Here is an 18,014-nt window from a genome sequence, read left to right as displayed (position 1 = left end):
CCACAGCTTGAAGCCCAGAGAAATCCAACTTTCAAATCTTGGTGTACCATGGAACTAGAGAGCGAAGGGAGGTGTTTGGGAAAGGCACCAGAGGGAAGAAAAGCAATCTGGGAAGACACCGTGGCAAGTGAGCCCTGTGTTCCAGGGCATTTAAGGCGCACTACATGGGATGACAGCTCCATCTGTAACTGTGGAGGAAAACGGCAGTGCTCACAGATGACGGTGTGCTTTTTCAAGTGTGGATTTCACTACAGAAATCTAATGCAAAAGTGTATAAACTACTGACACAGGTATGAAGAATACCATTAAACACAGGCAGGAACACCACTAAAACCCCACACATTGATTTCACTCTTAATACCATTAAAGACAAAAGGAACAGGAGCTGGGTTTGCAGTGCTATGGAACGAAGAGCATCAGGGCAATGCTATTTATAACCCAGAAAATGTGTGCATCTTTGCCTCTGAGATCATCTGGACAGACTGGGGGGGTAGGTAACAAACACAGACAGTAAGAGTAGATAATGCCTCCTAAACCTTCAAATATCTATACAACAGGACCTATTGCTAGGTACAGTGGAAGAAGCAATGGCAATGAATTAAATGACCAGGAACTTAAATGTCCTTTTCCTCTTTTATGTATAGATAAATTCTAAATGTTATGACTGATTATAATTGTTTATTTAACAGAGGTCCATCTAATCAAAGCTATGGTTTTTCCAGCAGTCATGTATGGATGTGAGAGTTGGACTATAAAGAAAGCTGAGTGCTGAAGAACTGATGCTTTTGAACTGTGGTGTTGGAGAAGACTCTTGAGAGTCCCTTGGACTGCAAGGAGATCCAACCAGTCCATTCTAAAGGAGATCAGTCCTGGGTGTTCATTGGAAGGACTGATGCTGAAGCTGAAGCTCCAATACTTTGGCCACCTGATATGAAGAACTGACTCACTGGAAAAGACCCTGATGCTGGGAAAGATTGAAGGTGGGAGGAGAAGGGGACGACAGAGGATGAGATGGTTGGATGGCATCACCGACTCGATGGACATGAGTTTAAGTAAGCTTTGGGAGTTGGTGATGGACAGGGAGGCCTGGCATGCTGCAGTCCATGGGGTCACAAAGAGTTGGACACGACTGAGTGACTGAACTGAAAGAAAAATCAGGCCGATTATGCCAGCAGTGGCTCATTTTTCCTTTAAACCACATCTCATTAGCCACAAAGCGCAGTGAACAGCTCAAGGTAAAGAAAGTGCGGGCTCTGGCCTCAGGAATAGGAGAGGAATACTAATCTAAACAAAACAAACAACATCAAAGTTCTTTGTCATGTTAGATCAGTTTTCAAAAATCCTTTTATCACTGTATATAGCAATTGAGACCTGATCGGTTACAAGGTTTCCATGGAAAAATTCTAGGGGCACTGAATTGAATAAGAAATAAAATTCCAAGGAAGAAATATATCGATATACCTACCTGACTTTGAAGACATGTTCTAAAACATTAAATGTCTCATTAAACCAAATACAACAAAGAAAAAAAATACACAAATATAACTAAAGAATTACTTAAGAGCTTTGTTTATTCGCACATTATAAAAGGCACATGGTTTAAAAATCTCTCTATGTCTAAAGTAACTAAGGAAAATCGCCCCAGTCCCTTTTATCACCCATATCCTGCCCAGCTCTCCAAACCCACAAATTACAATGCTGTGTCAAAAGGCCAGCTGTGCCCCTCACCAGCACTGCTCTAGCATTTTAAAAAATACTGAGCCACAATACTTCTAGCTCACATCTTAAAGTTCAGATCCATCAGCCTTTGACTCTCTGATGTGTCAAAGAGCTGAGGAGCCAGAGCCCTTGTCCCTGGGAAGAAACTGTGACAAACGGCCAGATGCTGGCCGTGGCAGGTGCCAACCCGCCTTTCCGGAAGCTCATTCCACCTGCCCCTGTATCTGACCCCGGAAAACCACTTGGCTGATTGCACCACACCATTCGGACCCTCCACAACGGTCTCCTTTTTGTATGTTCGCTCTGACATCCTGCCTCCTGGGGCTCTGTTCCATGATGGTTGCCTTCTGACACTGCTGGGCAGTGAGCTGGGGAGGCCCCCAGCACAGACTCCAAAAAGGACGGCGGGAAGGAAGAGGCGCCCACCGAGGGGGCTGGGGCCAGCGCTCTGGCACTACTCCCAGACTCGGGGCCTCGGTGACCTTGCACAGCCCTGTGGTCCTACAGGGGCCGTGGCGCCAGCCCGGCAGGCTGCCCTCACACACTGCCACGATCACAGGGCTGACGTCAGCAAGGCCGGGTTCTGCTTTTGTGCTGCTTAGATTCCACATCGAGGTGGACCAAAGGGGAAGGAGACACCAAGCTCCACACACTGCAGTTTACTAACTATAAACTGCTGAGCACCCTGAAGTGGCAACAGAGCCCACTGAGATTACATCTAATTTTTCCTCTAAACTTCCAGTCAGGAGGACAAAATAGCAATGTTTTCTTTATTTTGGAGTCAGAATACTATGGAAAAACAACCAGGGGAGAAGGGGAGTGCTGAGCTGCATGGTTGGGAACGGATCCCAAACACTGTGCAGAAGCCAGTCACCATGACCAGAAGCGATTTTAGCATGAAGGCAATGCGCAGAGTCATGGCTACTCATCAGGCTTAGATTTTAAACACATGATACCCACCTAACCCTTTAAAAATTTTTTATTTATTTTAATTGGAGGCTAATTATTTTACAGTATCGTGGTGCTTTTGCATACATTGAATCAGCCATGGGCGTACATGTGTTCCCCCATCCTGAACCTCCGTCCCACCTCCCTCACCAACCCATCCTTCAGGGTCATCCCAGTGCACCAGCTTTGAGTGCCCAGTTTCAGGCATCAAACTTTGGGATTTATTCTCTGCCCTTTTAGTATGTGTCTCTAGAGATCTGTTGATCATGGAATGTTTTCAGTTCACAGAAACTATGCTTTTGGTCCAGAGCTGTCAAGACTTTTGTAGGCCTTCAATCATACCTTCCACCTGTAGACTTCAAAGAAAGGCTGTAGTATTTTAAAATACAGAGTTCTCCTATTGATGAAGTATTAACACCCACGCCCTCCCTGCAAAGGGAGGTGGCCAGTTTACACGGTTTTCAAGGGCTCTTTCCCCAGAGGAAAGGCAGAGGTGGCGGAAAGGCTACAAGGTTGGATGTTTTTCTGTTTGCAATCCACCTTGAAAGTGTCCTTTTCAAGAGCAAAATGTAGACAGACAGATGCTGGCTTGGCTTTTTCTGGGCACTAGTCGTCAAGCAGGTTTGCCCTCCCTCACTAACCTGCTTCTTCAGATTTACTTGCTATTAAGCTAGTTTACAATTCCTTCCTTTTCTTCCATGTGAGACATCTCTGCTTTCACCTCCCCCAAGGTTACATTCTTTAGAGCCTTGAGAGAATACAATTGGCTCAGGGCAGCCCCTAAACATAGTTAACCAACTTCAAGCTATTCCACTCTGTGTTGTAATCGTCAGGCACTTCGCTAAATGAGATGAAAAAAGTGCCTTTTGTGGTCAGCTGCTTTAGAGCAATGGTTCTTTGACCAGGATGACTGTATCCCCCAGGTGATATCTGGCAACTTCTGGAGACATTTCTGATTTCCAAAACAGGGGTGGGACAGGAAAGGAAGAGAACTGCCACTGGCATGTCAGGAAAAAGGGCTAGAGATGTGACACATTTTATAATGCACAGGACATCCCCCAACAGAGAACTACCCAATCCAAAGTATCTGTAATGCTAAGGCTGAGAAACTGTGGTTTAGAGTAACCCCCTCCACCATTCCCGGATAGCTCAGCTGGTAAAGAATCCACCTGCAATGCAGGAGATCTTGGTTCGATTCCTGGGTTGGGAAGGTCCCCTGGAGAAGGGATAGGCTACCCACTCCAGTATTCTTAGGCTTCCCTGGTGGCTGAGATGGTAAAAAATCCATCTGCAATGTGAGAGAACTGGGTTCGATCCCTGGGTTGGGAAGGTCCCCTGGAGGAAGGCATGGCAACCCACTCCTATATTCCTGCCTGAAGAAATCCTGCCTCCTCCATGGACAGAGGAGCCTGGTGGGCTACAATCCATGGGGTTGCAAAGTGTCGTACACGACTGAGTGACTAAGCACTCCACCACAGAAAAAGCCAAAAAGCCCCCAGGTTAAGGATTCTGTGACCAGAAGCTGCTCAGGGGCTAACAGGGGGGTAGATTCTATTTCTTTTTTTTTTTTTCCTCACGTCCAGTCCTGACAGATTAGAGAGACAATATATAGGTGGTTTGAGCTAAACAAGGGGCTTTCCTGGTGGCTCAGAGGGTAAAGCGTCTGCCTGCAACGCAGGAGACCTGGATTTGATCCCTGGGTCAGGAAGATCCCCTGGAGAAGGAAATGGCAACCCATTCCAGTACTCTTGCCTGGAAAATGCCATGGACAGAAAAGCCTGGTAGACTACAGTCCATGGGATCGCAAAGAGTCGGACACGATTGAGCGACTTCACTTTTGAGCTAAACAACAAAATTTGACCATTCCACAAGAGAATGTGAATCTTACATGACTTCAAAACCTCTCATGTTGTTAACAATCCCACGAAGAAGGGATTTGTGGCTCTATTGTAATCCTGAGGAGACAGAGGCTCAGGAACCTTGGCCACAAGTCTGCAGGGAGGAGGCAGGAAGCTGGTGGAGACTGAGATCGTCTTGTCTCGCATTTTCTTAACTATGGGCGGCAACTCATTTGTTGCTGTTCAGTCCCTCAGTCGTGTCCGACTCTTTGTGACCCACAGACTGCGGCACACCAGGCAACCCTGTCCTGCACCACGCAAACACTGTCCCAGAGTTTGCTCAAACTCATGTCCACTGAATCAGTGATGCGATCTAACTATCTCATCCCCCGCCACCCTCTTCTTTCGCTTTCCCAGCATCAGTCTTTTCCAAAGAGTTGGCTCTTCGCATCAGGTGGCCAAAGTATTGGAGTTAGTGGGTCACAGAATCAATTTGTGCATCACAATGCACATGTTTAACAAAAATGAATCAGGAAATAATAGCAAACGTAGAAGTATTTCTGTGAAGCCCTTTTTTGCCAGTTAGTCGTGGTCAAAAAGGCTGACAGCCAGCAGAATAGTCCAGGTACTGCTGTGCAGATCAGGAAAACGGGGCCCAGGAGGGTGGGCGATTTGCAGGTGGCCTCCAGCCATTTGGGGACCTTTGACCACATCCAGCTTGTTGCTAAGATGCATGTGGGAGAGCAGCAGCCCTGAACACAGGTTGGGGCCAGGGGCAGATGGAGAAACAGTGCTCACTCCTTCCCACCCCAACCTAACCCAGGGGGCCTTTTCCTTTCAACCAACAGTGCTTCCCCAAATACAATGAGGGGGAGACTGGTGCTGATAATGATCTCTCCCAAAAGTTAATTTTCTGGCTCAGCCTACTAAATGATACATCAGAGCTGAGCATGGCACCATGGGGGAACTTTCTAACACCCCACCGCTCCCATCCAAGCCAGGTGAAACAGTGAGTGGCTGTTTTTGAGTTTTCTGAAAATCCACCTGAGGGGCGCCCCAGTTTTGAAGTGTTGAACTGTGGTCTATGGAAATAAAGTTGCTTCAAGGTTAGCTGTGGGGCTCTCGGGGACAAAGGTCACACAGAGCCAAGGTGCATGGAGCCTCACCTTGTTAACATGGAAAGGCTATTTTCACAGCTGAGGAGACCTGCTAAAGCAGGCAGGAAATTATTTTAAAAGGGATCTTAGAAAAATATCTTTTGTTTCAAGAATCAGTTGTGTATTAAAACCTTTATGGGGCTTCCCTGGTGGCTCAGTGGTAAAGAATCCACCTGCCAATGCAGGAGACATGGGTTTGATCCCTGATATGAGAAGATCCCACAGAACCATAACTAAGCCTGTGTGCCACAAACTATTGAGCCTGTGCTCTAGAGCCTGGGAGCTGCGACTACTGAAGCCTGTGCTCCCTGGAGTCTGTGCTCCACGGCGAGAAGCCACCGCAGAGAGAAGCCCGCGCCCCGCAACTGGAGAGCAGGCCCCGCTCGCCGCAACCAGAGAAAGCCCCCGCAGACGCGAAGACTCAGCACAGCCAAAAATAAATACAATTATTTAAAACCACAAAAACTTGATTTTTGTTAAAAAAACAAATAAATGAAAAATAAAAACCTTTATGGGTTCTTTGTTTGAACCAATATGCTGAGAAACTATAGACAATGCATTTCTATGAACTAAGCTTCCCTTTCAGTTCATTTTCTGACTTAGTTTAAAGCAGCCCAGCATATGGCTAGAGGTTTCTTTGACTGAGGAGGTAAAATATGGTAACTACTCCTGTAGCTAGTACTACTTCCTAGGCTAAGGAATGCAAACGTTCCCCCACCAATGCCCCACTTTTCAGATGGCGGCAACAAGAGTGTCAAGGCAAGGCAGAGGATGACGCAAGATGACACGCGTCACTGTGCCCAGCTTATTACATGTGCCCTCATGCATGTTTCCTTTTAAGATTCTGAACACACGTGTCCCTCCCTGCAGGGCAGACCTGTGTACTCACACCACGTGACGCACCACACAGAGGACAAGAGGCACATAACGTGGAAACGTGTGCCGTTGACAAGCAAACAGCTGGCAAACATCAACCTGGCTGCCACACCCAGAAATCCTGATCAAGACTGGACATTCTGTGAACACAACAGAACACAGAAGCAACACAACTAGTACAAATACTGAGCCACGCAAGGATAATCATTAAAATCAACTTCCCAGTGAGACAGCACCAGCCCACCCACACAAAGAAGGTGGGAGGGAAGGGACAAGTGGGCGTGACAGCCAAGAAGATAAAGCAACTACTGAACAGGGACTGGTGCAAGGCAGCACAGGCTTCTCACAGTCGAGACGTCTGGTCCATCAAGAACATGCTGCTCCACCACGGAGAGAGTTTCGCAGCGCTGGGAAATTACGGCATTAAATGAGCTATGGAAAGGGCAGGCTCACCTTCTCAAAAAGTGACCTCACATCTATGCTTTTAGGAGAAATGCTAGTCCAAGGAGGAGTGGTGGGAGAGGGGGTGCGCTTTATGTGCCTCCTGGAAATGTGAGGAAAACCCCCACCGTCATGAGCACTCCCTGCTTCTGTGCTAGGCACCCCCCAACCCCACCCCGGCCGTCCTGGGCTGAAGTCTTCTGCAGACACCTAATTCAGCATCATGGTCCCAGGGCCTGTGGCAGCACCCTGAACAAAGAGTGTCAGCTCCATCACGCACGTGGTTCCTTGCTAGGAAATTTCCTTTGGAGCCATTTCCCATAGGGATGCTCCGTACACAGCCCTGCCCCAGTCCAGCATCTTCAGCCATGTTTTGAATGACCGCTATGTATTACATATTTAAAAGCCCTGATAATAACCGAAAGGATAACTGTATGTTTGGTCAAGGAGAAGCATCAAGAATAAAGTCAGAATCCTCATTTTTCCAGCAAATAATTCTTTCTCCCATGAAGTGTCCTGTCACTTAAAATAAAGGCAGATGGTTAGTCAACAAAATTCCTGCTAATCAGTGTCACAGTAAATCACACTTAAACTAATGAAGTTTCTAGAAAACACCCTGGTTGGCCAATATCCTATTGTTTTCCTGGTTCTGAGTGACATTTCAAGGAAACCTCACAGTGAGACACGCTGTCAGTGTAACTGACTAGATGCCAGGGCCTCAGAGGGCCTGGGAAGGGGGCAAGGCAGTGGTATGTTGGGCCTCAGGGCCCTAAGGCCCTAATCCAGGCCCTATCCACCCCTGACCTCAATCCTACTGGCCCCAGGGCAGGGGTCAACAAACTCAGGATGGGGCAGGCCAAACCAGCCCACAGCTAAGAGTGCTGTGGATGTTTTAGAATAGCTTTAAAAAGGAACACCTAACAAAAAGAATTATCTTGAGATGTGGTAATTATATGAAATTCAATTTTCAGGGTCCATAAACAACTTCACTGAAACACAGGCACTTCTGTTTGCTTATATACTAAGGCAGCTGTTAACAGCAAAGTTCAATAGTTGTGACAGAAACTGTATGGCCTGGAATATTAAAATCTTCTCCTTTACAGAAAGTTTGCTGACCCCTCTCCTAGCATATGTCATGCTGTCAGCTCTGTATGGAAATCACTCCTGGACCCCCCGGCTCTGTATGGCCAACTCCTTCTTGCCCTTAGGTCCTGGCTTGAATGTCACCTTTTCCTGTGGCCTTTCCTGAAGTCTATCTAGGGACACTGAGCTCACTTTCACCTGTAACCTCCTTTGAAGCTGTTATATGAAACTATCCTGTTCATTTACTCATGAGCTGTTTTTCCAAAGAATCCCAACCTGCTGAGGATGACCCTTGCCATCGCTATATCCCTAGTGCCTGGCAGAGTGAGGATCTGTGAACTGCATGGACCAGGCCAGTTACTTACACCAACCAAAGCCTCCCCCAGACCCCAGTCTCTCAACACCCAAGAGCCAAGCCTGAAGAGACTGCTCTGGCTTTGGACTTCACAGTGCAGTCTGAGACACAAAACAAGCAGCCAAAATAAAACTGGTTATATTTCTCAAAGGTTTAAGAAGTTACATATAACAACAAAGTTGATCTGTGAGTTAAGGACACAATGTGCCTTATGTTTATGCCAACAGGAATGGGGGAAAACAGGGTCTCCCACCTTCCAGCTTCTGGTGAGGAGTGACAGGTGCCCGGCACCTGCTTTGATCCTCCCGCCTTCGTCTGCCCACTGCCCGTCACTGGGGCCTGGCATTTCAGTGGTATTCAGTCCTGATTAAAGCATAACCTCATGCCTATAAATAGAAACCTCTTTTAAACACTAATTAAAAATAACAGGCTGGCATTTGGAATCTCCTATAAACAAAAATATAAGAGCTGAAATAAACAGCAACAGTTGCATGTTTGATCTATGCTGAGATGGGTAAAAAGCTACATATGTTTCCTCTGGAGTTTTTCAATTAACTCCTGAATTTATGTAAGGGTTTTAAAATGTATAACAAATGCCCATCTTACCTTTTAATCTAATAATGAGCAGGCTTTTCTTGACTTAACTCCATCTTAAGAATTGTGAAAATAATTTTAAAAATATTTTATTTAACCCAACATGTCCAAAGTATCATTCTGACACTGTAATTGATAAGAAGAAATTACTGAGACATTCTGCTTCTCTTTATACTATGTCTCCAGTACCCACATAGTTCACTTACAGCACAACAGCCACATACCAAGTGCTCAACAGCTACATGGGCTAATGGCTACCATATTGGACTGTACGGCTTTCAAACGTTCATTTATTCTCAAATGAACATAAATCAAATGTTTGCTTTTTAAGAGTTTTATATAAGAGAATTTTTCTGTGTGTGTGTGTGTGTGTGTGTGTTTAACTTAAGATGACTAAATACAATATTTATTATTTTATGTATTAAAAAAAAACCCTGGAACTCATCTTAGGATTCACATTGCATTCTTCATAATAAGCTAAAAGATATTACGGACCACATCATATTGCTTTCCCACAGCATTCAATTTTGCTTTTCAAACCACGGCTGTTAAGATTTAGTTTTCATTTCCTTTACACATGGCTCCCTTCCTGTTCTAACTGAATGCAACCAAGAAGCTCTGGCAAGTCTGAGCCAAGTTTCCTTAATATGCAACAGGACGGCGCCACCGTCATGCACACAATGATGCACCCAAGTTCATAATTCAGAAACCTTCCATTCGTCCGCTCATTCCTTTAGGAGACTTATATGTGTCTTAGCAATTTAAGAGGAAAGGGGGGAAAACTCAGGACTTAGAAGTACCGTGGTAATGCCCAGGATCAGAGGCCCCTACTGGAGCACACCACCAGGGAAGCAGTTTCCATAGTTTGGGACACAACGGGACCATCCATCTTCACCAGCAGTGAGGGCCCATGGTTTAAACTCTGAGGGTGTTCTCGTTACCTCGGCATCCTGCTCCGAGAGGCGGTATATCCTCTCAAGGCTCTGCAGAGTTCGTGGAGTCACAGTCTTCTGCTCCAACAGATGCTCCAGAAGCAAGACCAGTTGGTCTGGAAGAAGCTGAGGACAAAACCACACAGCCTGTGAAGATGCCATTCAGCTTACAAGAAATTAAACCCAAATGTTCAGACCAAAGCCAGCCAAACCAGGGTAACCTGGGCACTTGCAGTGGCTGTCTGAAACATGGGAAGACTGGAGACCTGACTCTGGTAAAACCTCAAGGTTTACATGGCTTCTCCAAAGACACTGCTTTCTGGCGCCTGATGAATCCCACTTTCCATGGGTTTTTCATGTCAGTTCTATATTTAAGGGCAGATCAAAACTGGGTTTATCTTTTTTTTTTTTAGGTTGTACACCATGAATTTTTTTTTAAGATGTACAATGTGATGACAATGTACATATACACCGTGAATGATAAAAACTATGCTTATCTTAAAACATTACCATGGTTTTATTAGATCTTTTTCTTTACAGGATGCATATGCCAAAACATGTCATTTAGCCTAGACAAATACTCTTAAGAAACCATCTGATTTTAGGTAAACACATTAAAGTTTAACAGAAATAAGAAGCAACTTTCATATTTCCTTCTTTAAAACATAAATCTTGCAAATGTACACCAAGAAATAAAGAACATGCAATAAAACTAGAGCCATGTCTCATAATCCATTATAAAAACTGTTAAGTTTACTATTCCATCAGAAAAAAGGTTGTTATGTATGATTATATACATATATACAGCCACCCCACCCCAACTACACAAGGTCACTCACATTCCTGAGTTTTCATACAGGGTAAGGAAAAATGGCATTACCATTTAAAGGGAAAAAGAGGAAGATGTTTTTATATATTAATACTTCAAAAATAACACAAACTAATCTGTGAAGAAACAATACTTGTGAAATCCAAGAACTTAGTTCCTAGACAAGCCTCTAGCACAGAACTCAAACTATTGACAAAAGAAAAAAAAAAATCAATTTAAGATGCATCTTGTAGGAACCAAAAAATATTTATTCTAAAATGAAGGTTTTAAAAGAATTACTATGAATTCCACTGTTCTTGACATTTAGCTTTTCTCCATTCCTGCCTATGCCCAGACAATCCTTGTCAACTAACCCAAACTTACAGTTCTCAAAGTCAATACTATAGCAATAGAGTATTCACAAGAACACCTGGATTTTAATCTCTACTTTGTTCTCTAAAAGAAATTTTTAAAATTATTGGTTTCTCCCCCATCCTCTCTTTACCTTTCTGCCCCCAGATGTGCAGTCCGCCTCTGCCTCCTGCCTCCATTCACACACACACTTTTCCAAAACGTGCTTGAAGGAAAACCCAGTAGAGACCGCATACATGACATTTACCATGTAATGCCACAAAGAAAGCATTTCCTATTATTTTCTCGCCTCACTTTTCTAAGGTCTAATAAAACCCTCACTTCCCTCTAGACAGATGGACAGACACAAAGGCACAACACTTGATTCTTGGGTATTTTCATTTCATAACATCACTCCATCCGCTAAAGAGTCAAGGGTGGATCCTCTCTCAAGCTGACAGAAGAAAGGTGCTTCAGCAAAAACAGGGTTACAACTCAGCACTGACCCTGTGAGATTATACAGGAGAACACTTAATTTCCTTCCATTAAAACTATTGTGTTTGTAAGATGCTTTAAAGGTATCAATTTACAACATAATGACTAGTACCAAAAAGCCAGTTTTCCATTTTCTCCAGTTTCAGACACAGGAGGCTACTTTTAATATCTTGTTATTAAATCTGCTGTTTTATAAAACAGACCAAGTCCAGAACCACAGCTGCTGCGGAGCATCCATACCATACCCTTGAACACCATTCACATCGCGAGCGCTTGGCCAGCGGGCCCTCGTGGCCCCGGGCAGAGGGAGGCATCTCACCCAGCCTCTGGCATTCCTGATCAGGAAGCAGAGCTGAGACTCCGTGCGCGCCCCAGGTTCCCTCACGTTCTTTCCCATCCATCTCCCTGCAGTCTTGCTCTCTGGATCTTCCTTCCCTGCATTCCAAGAGGGGCTTTCCTCTGGTGGAGGCTAAACCTTCAGCCCCAGCCCTGATTGTAACCCTCATTTCCCCCTAAGGCCACTCCCTGACTGCCCTCCTGCACTTGAACCCTTCTCACAGAGTCTATTCTTTCTCCTCAAAACGGTCTGTCCCCACCCCATGGCTACATCCCTTTCCAAAACGTGCTCCACGTGCCTCCACCCCCAACCTCTGCCTTAACTGCAGTGGCCTGGCTGGTGCGCGTCCAGCAGCAGCCCACCTGCCTGTACAGGGGCTGGGTGGGGGGGCGTCCCCAGATCGGGTCAGAATGGCTGGCCAGTCCTGCAGCCCCAGGAGCACTCTCAAAATTGATCAGCAGTGCTTCCACAGGCAGCCAATTTAGGGTAGCCACAGCTACGCAAGAAGACAGCTTCTAGGGAAAGGCCCAGCCTGATACAGCACAGAACACCCATCACCTGGGGGTGGGGGCCTCAATCACTAACTAAACACAGCAGGAACAAGCCCAGCCAATTTGTGGAATTACAGAGAAGGAAGGAGTAGAAAGAAAAGCATCTCCCTATTATATGCCTGAGCTTACAAAGAGGCCTATTGTCAGTTGAGGATTTGGTTTAGACTAGAGAGACCCAGGGAGGAAAGAAACCCTGGGTAAGATGACCAGTTTGGTCTTCAACTTACCCTAACTGGATTTAACCAATCAACTCCAGTTCAGTTACTAATATGTGATCCTATCAAAATACCTGGATTCACACTTTTACCTCTCTTGCAGTTTCCTTCTAAACAAAAAGTTCATACATACCTGCACAGAGTAACAGAATCAAGAGGATCACTGCAAGTTTCTGTCCTCTCCTAATTTTACACAATGGAAAAATACTTAAGACTAAGCCCCCTGACTTAAGATGGGCAGCCAAGATAGAAGGGAGGGGAGTCAAGCCTTGGTGGTTATTTGTTAAGTTTAATTTACTTTAATTGGAGAAAGGTAAAGAGCAGGCATGCACACACCCCACCAGCTCTCCCTCCTCCTTCACTAAGGCATCCCGTGACTGATGCAAGAACCGGCTTGTTCAGAGGCAGGCAGAGGCACCAAGGACCAACACAGAGAACGAGAACATTCCTCCATAATGTGCAGCATTCTTCAGAATGGACTTGTACAAGTGACTTTCAGTAAACAACTTGTAGCCATCTGGCTTTCAACTGTAACTCTTCTAATTGGGGAGGGAGGGTGTATTTCAAATTAGTGATCAAATGCTATTTCAGTACACAGAAAACAAAACTAATTCAGTATCCTTCAGTCACAAATGAGTGAGTAAACATTACATAATGTTCACGTGAGATTAAAGATTGAAAAGAGGATATTAAAGCAAAAATGTGGTAAGTCGCTCACTTTAATACAGCACATTTCTCTTTGTAAAATAAACATTTACTCCCTATAAAACCACCCTATAATGAAAAAGAAGTACTAAGTAATAAACTGAAATGTTTGCAAAGCAACTGAGAGATATTATACATGAGCAATCGAGCTCAGACGCAGTGCTGGGTGCCACCCGCCCTGGCAGCTGGCACAGCAGCACTGGGAAATGCTGTGCGGGTCACTCCACTCCCACCCACGTAGAAATCAAATTAAATTTCACATGACTTCTAGGCCAACTGTGTTTAATACAGCAGTACGGAGCCGGGTGGAGACAGACATGGCTTTAGTCACACCATGGAGTGATTAAGAAAAATAAAGCGCTTGCTTCAGCGCATTATCTCCTGAGAAAGCAGCCCCTTCCGACATGATAGAAAGAACCTGTCTTTATTTCTGAGGGTCTAGTAGCACTCACACCCACAGTTCAACAGTGATAGGAATAGAAAGTTCTTTCCTTTGCACAAACAAGGAACTCATGACGGGGTTATTATTTTTTCCATATGGAAACCAGCTTGGTATTTTTAAAATGCATCTGCCTCAGAAACTCAGACAAAATAGGCATGGGGTGCCAAAGTCATGCGGGTACTTGAAATAGAGAACTTTACAACATTGGCAAACTTAACTCAAACACAGAAAATAAAATACCAAAGAAGGTCAAGTCAATACAATGAGATTTGTTAAGAATTTTAGAAGTCTGTATTCATGCTCTAAACATGGAGCATTCCATGACTGCTAATTACCCAGAAATGCACAAAGAGAGAAGAAAAGTCTACCTTGTAATTTTTTCCCAGTCAACCTAAGGGTTGAGGCAAGCCACACAAGTCTGAACAGTTCTAAAGGTTTCTACGCAGGCTCTTGGAAAGAAAATATGGATTTTCCAAATCCACCTTCCAAGTCTACAAGGAGCACAAAGAAAACAAACCCTGACTCTTTCCGAAGCCTCCCAGCCTCTTACTGCTGTCACGGGAGCATCACTCACTCCTTGCTCCCTGAAGACCACCCACACGACCGAGGCCCCTCCACCACTTCTTCCATAAGCAGGACTCTGAAAGGGCCAGCTAGCCTCGATCAGATCATGTTCCCAAATGCATCTCACTACTGACCTTGCACAGGTGGGACCAACACAAGGAACCCGGGGCATGGAAATGTCCATGTCAAAACGGCTGCACCCCTCCAAAAGCGAAGGCGGGCACCTCCCCTCGCAGCCCAGCTGGCGAGCTGCAGCCGCACACGAAGGAAGTCTCAGAGAGGCTTCCAGACGGGGAATGAGCCTGGGACTGATGCGGCCTCCGAATGACAGTGGCGTGAGTTCTATTATTACCCCATTATCACTCTGAGATCTGTGCCTAAATGAAGCATGCTTCCTCCCTGATGCCATTTCCTTTTATCCTGGCTGGAGACTAAAAGCGGATCAATGGGGGCAATACATATGATGTCACTTCACTTTACAGCAACGGCCTCCCTCTCTTTCAGTTTGTCTGAAATACACAGAAAGATCAATTCTTCCCAAAAATGGTTAAAAAATGCTTAGGGAGCATTCTTCTTCCAGAAAAGCATTCTCTGCTATATTTGTCTATGTTACTACGGCAGGAACTGTTTACACTGAACAAAAACAGAAGAAATGGGGGAGGGAGGAAAATCTCAAATTCTCCGGTACGCTGGCTGAAATTCAACACAAGCAGGGTCCAAACCAGAATCAGGGCGGCTGACCTTTGAAAGTCACACGTTTTCTGGCACAGAGGCACAAAAGAGACAGCAGTTGTCCTTTGCCCCTTGGATTAAAAAGGTAATCCCGTAGATGTAAAAGGTCTTTTAAGTAAGATGTCCCCCAAAGTCTTACAAACTTTTTACTCTTCTCAGAAAACACACCCGCCATACTCCACGCTCTCAGGTGCCCCCAGGTCCACACAGGTGTGACAGCAAATCGCTCTCATTCACACGCTCTTCCCACTAAGCGCAACAAGGAGCTCCGACTAAGGGACGCAAGACCGAGCTTAAGTAAGCCGAGTTCTCTCTCAGACGCCGTTTCAAACCAAAATAAAATATGTAAAATTCTCTAAACTGTATCAATTATCATACAATGATTTTTGAAAATGGTGTACAATGAAGATAATAATCTACGAAGTTCCTCAAAACAAGAGTTCTTCCTCACGACCCAAAAAGAAACACAAAATCCAGGGTATCAGAACTCTGTTGAAGCTGACTCTGTCTGCTCCAAACACTGGCCAGGGCCGTGGCCCTCACATCACTGATCTTTCATCTGTCATTTTCTTAATGATAAACATTTTTAAGCGAGAAAAATGAACTATTTAATAAAATATACATAGGCAGGTGTCTGGCCAAGATCTGTTGTCAATGTTATCATGATAAAATGTTTTTAGTCTAAAATTACAACTTGTATAGCAGAAAAACCCAATTGATCTAAACTGCTCCTGAAAACAAAACTTCCAAAAGAAAAACCATCCTCTCCATGTTGAAGAAAATGAATACATTTTACAGAACTGCCAAATTTAAGAACAGAAGTCTCTGGTTCATATTATTTTGGGGACAGAAATTTGATTTGCCAACCAATGAAAGTCACCAAATAAAATAATTAAAAATGAAAATGATTTTCTTCAAAATAAAGGAATCAATGAAGAGACATATTTATCCAGCATAATCAGTATTTCTGATTATCAAACATCTTTACAGACAGTATGTCTACAGACAAATTTTAGGGAAACTCAAGCATATTTATATAACCCATTTCACACACACAAAAAGTATATACTGTTGGGAAAAACAAGTCTAACTGCTGCAGCTGAAAAAGATTACCAAGCTTCTGAGCCATGGTTTTGTTGTGGTGCTTCCAAAAGTGACACCACAGTGACCAAAATCCACACCATTATTAGCAAAGAGCATCTGAAATAATTCACTGGCATAAATCATTCTCAAATCTCACTCATGTCACATTACAAAGGTCAAATTTTCATGCGCTAACACTTTCCTAACTTTTGTAAAAATATTATTAGCCAAACTGTATGCAATTTGATACAAAGCATATTATTTAAACTACATAAAATGCAATCCTCTTGTCAGCTCTTATAATCGTGTACACTAATGGTTTATGTCATAACAGTTTGGAAAATAAGTCTTTGTAAACACTCTAACTGAAAATTCCAAAATATTTTATAAGAGATGCTTGGTATCTTTGCGTCTGCTTTCCCTATTCAGGAACTTGCCAGACCAATAACCAAAGGGGCCAAAGGGATACCATTCCTGATCTGAATTTTATGCTTCTTAAGAAAACTATTGCTCATGAGGAAGAAACTATAAATTCCTAAATGATTCAGTCCATTCATCCTGTCAGGACAACACTCCTGCTCCATGTCGGGCTTGTTTAAGGCTTTCTAAAGAATTTGGAACGCTCGAAACACTCAGATACTTCTAACTTCTTGTATTCACAGGTTTGGGGTTTGTTTTTCTCAATAGAAATCTGCTTCCTTTCTTTAGAATTAATGCTCTTACCTAAGTTAATACTGTATTTAATAATTTATCTTCCAAAAGAGTATACATTTATCTAAAATAAGAGCACAGATTTTATGAATCTGAATTCCTAAGTTATAAAGTGATATTTTCTAATTCAAAATTGTTTGCATACCAACTAATTTATGACTTTCAAAAGCCCACCATATGAAAAGACCTTTATTGTGAAAATTGACAGTCAAAATCTGTGTGTCAAAATCATGGCTATGGTATATAACCATCGCACAACAGAGTATTAAGCAGCTACTAAAAAGAATAAGATGTAACTGTTTCTGTAGAATGCTAAAACGAAAAGAAATGTTATTAAGTGGGTGATAAGTTAGGAAGAGAAGGTAGATTATGGCTGATTTCTGTGAATAACCTTCTGAAGATACACAAAAAGAAATAAACTCTTTACGTCAACTTCTTCCCTAGTAACCTACATGAGCTGCCTGGTCTTTTTTTTCTGCCTCTAGATCAAGCTGAACTATTTTTCTTAAACCATGTTAAAAATTTCCCAGTAATTTACTTAAAGGAGAGAAGATCCACTTTATAAAGAAATTTAATACTGTAATCTCAGCACTGAAATGCATCAATGATTAAAGCATATGCTCTAGCAAAGTACTGAGCTAGAAACCTGGAAACCAGGGTCTTCTGTAAAGGAGTTAGTTAAAAGTAGATCCCCTAGCAGGACTGTGCACCAAGAAATCTATCACAGTCTCTTTATTCTTAGTCATAACAATAATATCTGAAAGCAACATAGATCTCAAAAGTTTTGATGTCAGTACTTCTCTAAGCCGAGATGAATAACACCATTAATCTAAGACGTAAGTTGTGTGCAAGCAATGCTCAAATATTCAAAGAATTATAGAGCACTTCCCTTGCTGCAATCTATTGAAAGTCAGTCCTCAACACAACAGTTTATAAGGTATAAAGAATAAAAAGGGAAAAAAACAAAGAAATATAGAAAGAATTTAAAATTTTCCAAATGCTTTGAAAATATACATAAAGCACTGCATCAGTCACGTGCTTAGATTTTTATGTTGTCATTTATAATACAAATGAACC

The 18,014-nt window shown here is 43.5% G+C and overlaps 1 protein-coding gene across 9 annotated transcripts in view; it reads right to left on the bottom strand.

Annotated features, from left to right (window-relative positions):
- AOPEP (aminopeptidase O (putative)) overlaps positions 1–18,014 on the bottom strand; it is a 423,192-nt gene that overhangs the window by 16,501 nt on the left and 388,677 nt on the right. For 4 of the 9 annotated variants that reach the window (XM_025281992.3, XM_044940256.2, XM_044940254.2 and 1 more), the window contains one exon: positions 9,953–10,069. The exons of 4 other annotated variants lie outside the window; for them this stretch is intronic. In XM_025281992.3, coding sequence (XP_025137777.3) covers positions 9,953–10,069 — 117 coding nt within the window. Of the gene's footprint in view, positions 1–9,946; positions 10,070–18,014 lie in introns of those variants that run through there. One more of the 9 variants, XM_044940260.2, reaches the window with a different exon arrangement.

The sequence above is a fragment of the Bubalus bubalis genome, chromosome 3 (genome assembly GCF_019923935.1).
Source record: "Bubalus bubalis isolate 160015118507 breed Murrah chromosome 3, NDDB_SH_1, whole genome shotgun sequence".
In the NCBI taxonomy this organism is placed as follows: domain Eukaryota; kingdom Metazoa; phylum Chordata; class Mammalia; order Artiodactyla; family Bovidae; genus Bubalus; species Bubalus bubalis.
This window is presented reverse-complemented; position numbering and strand designations above follow the sequence as displayed.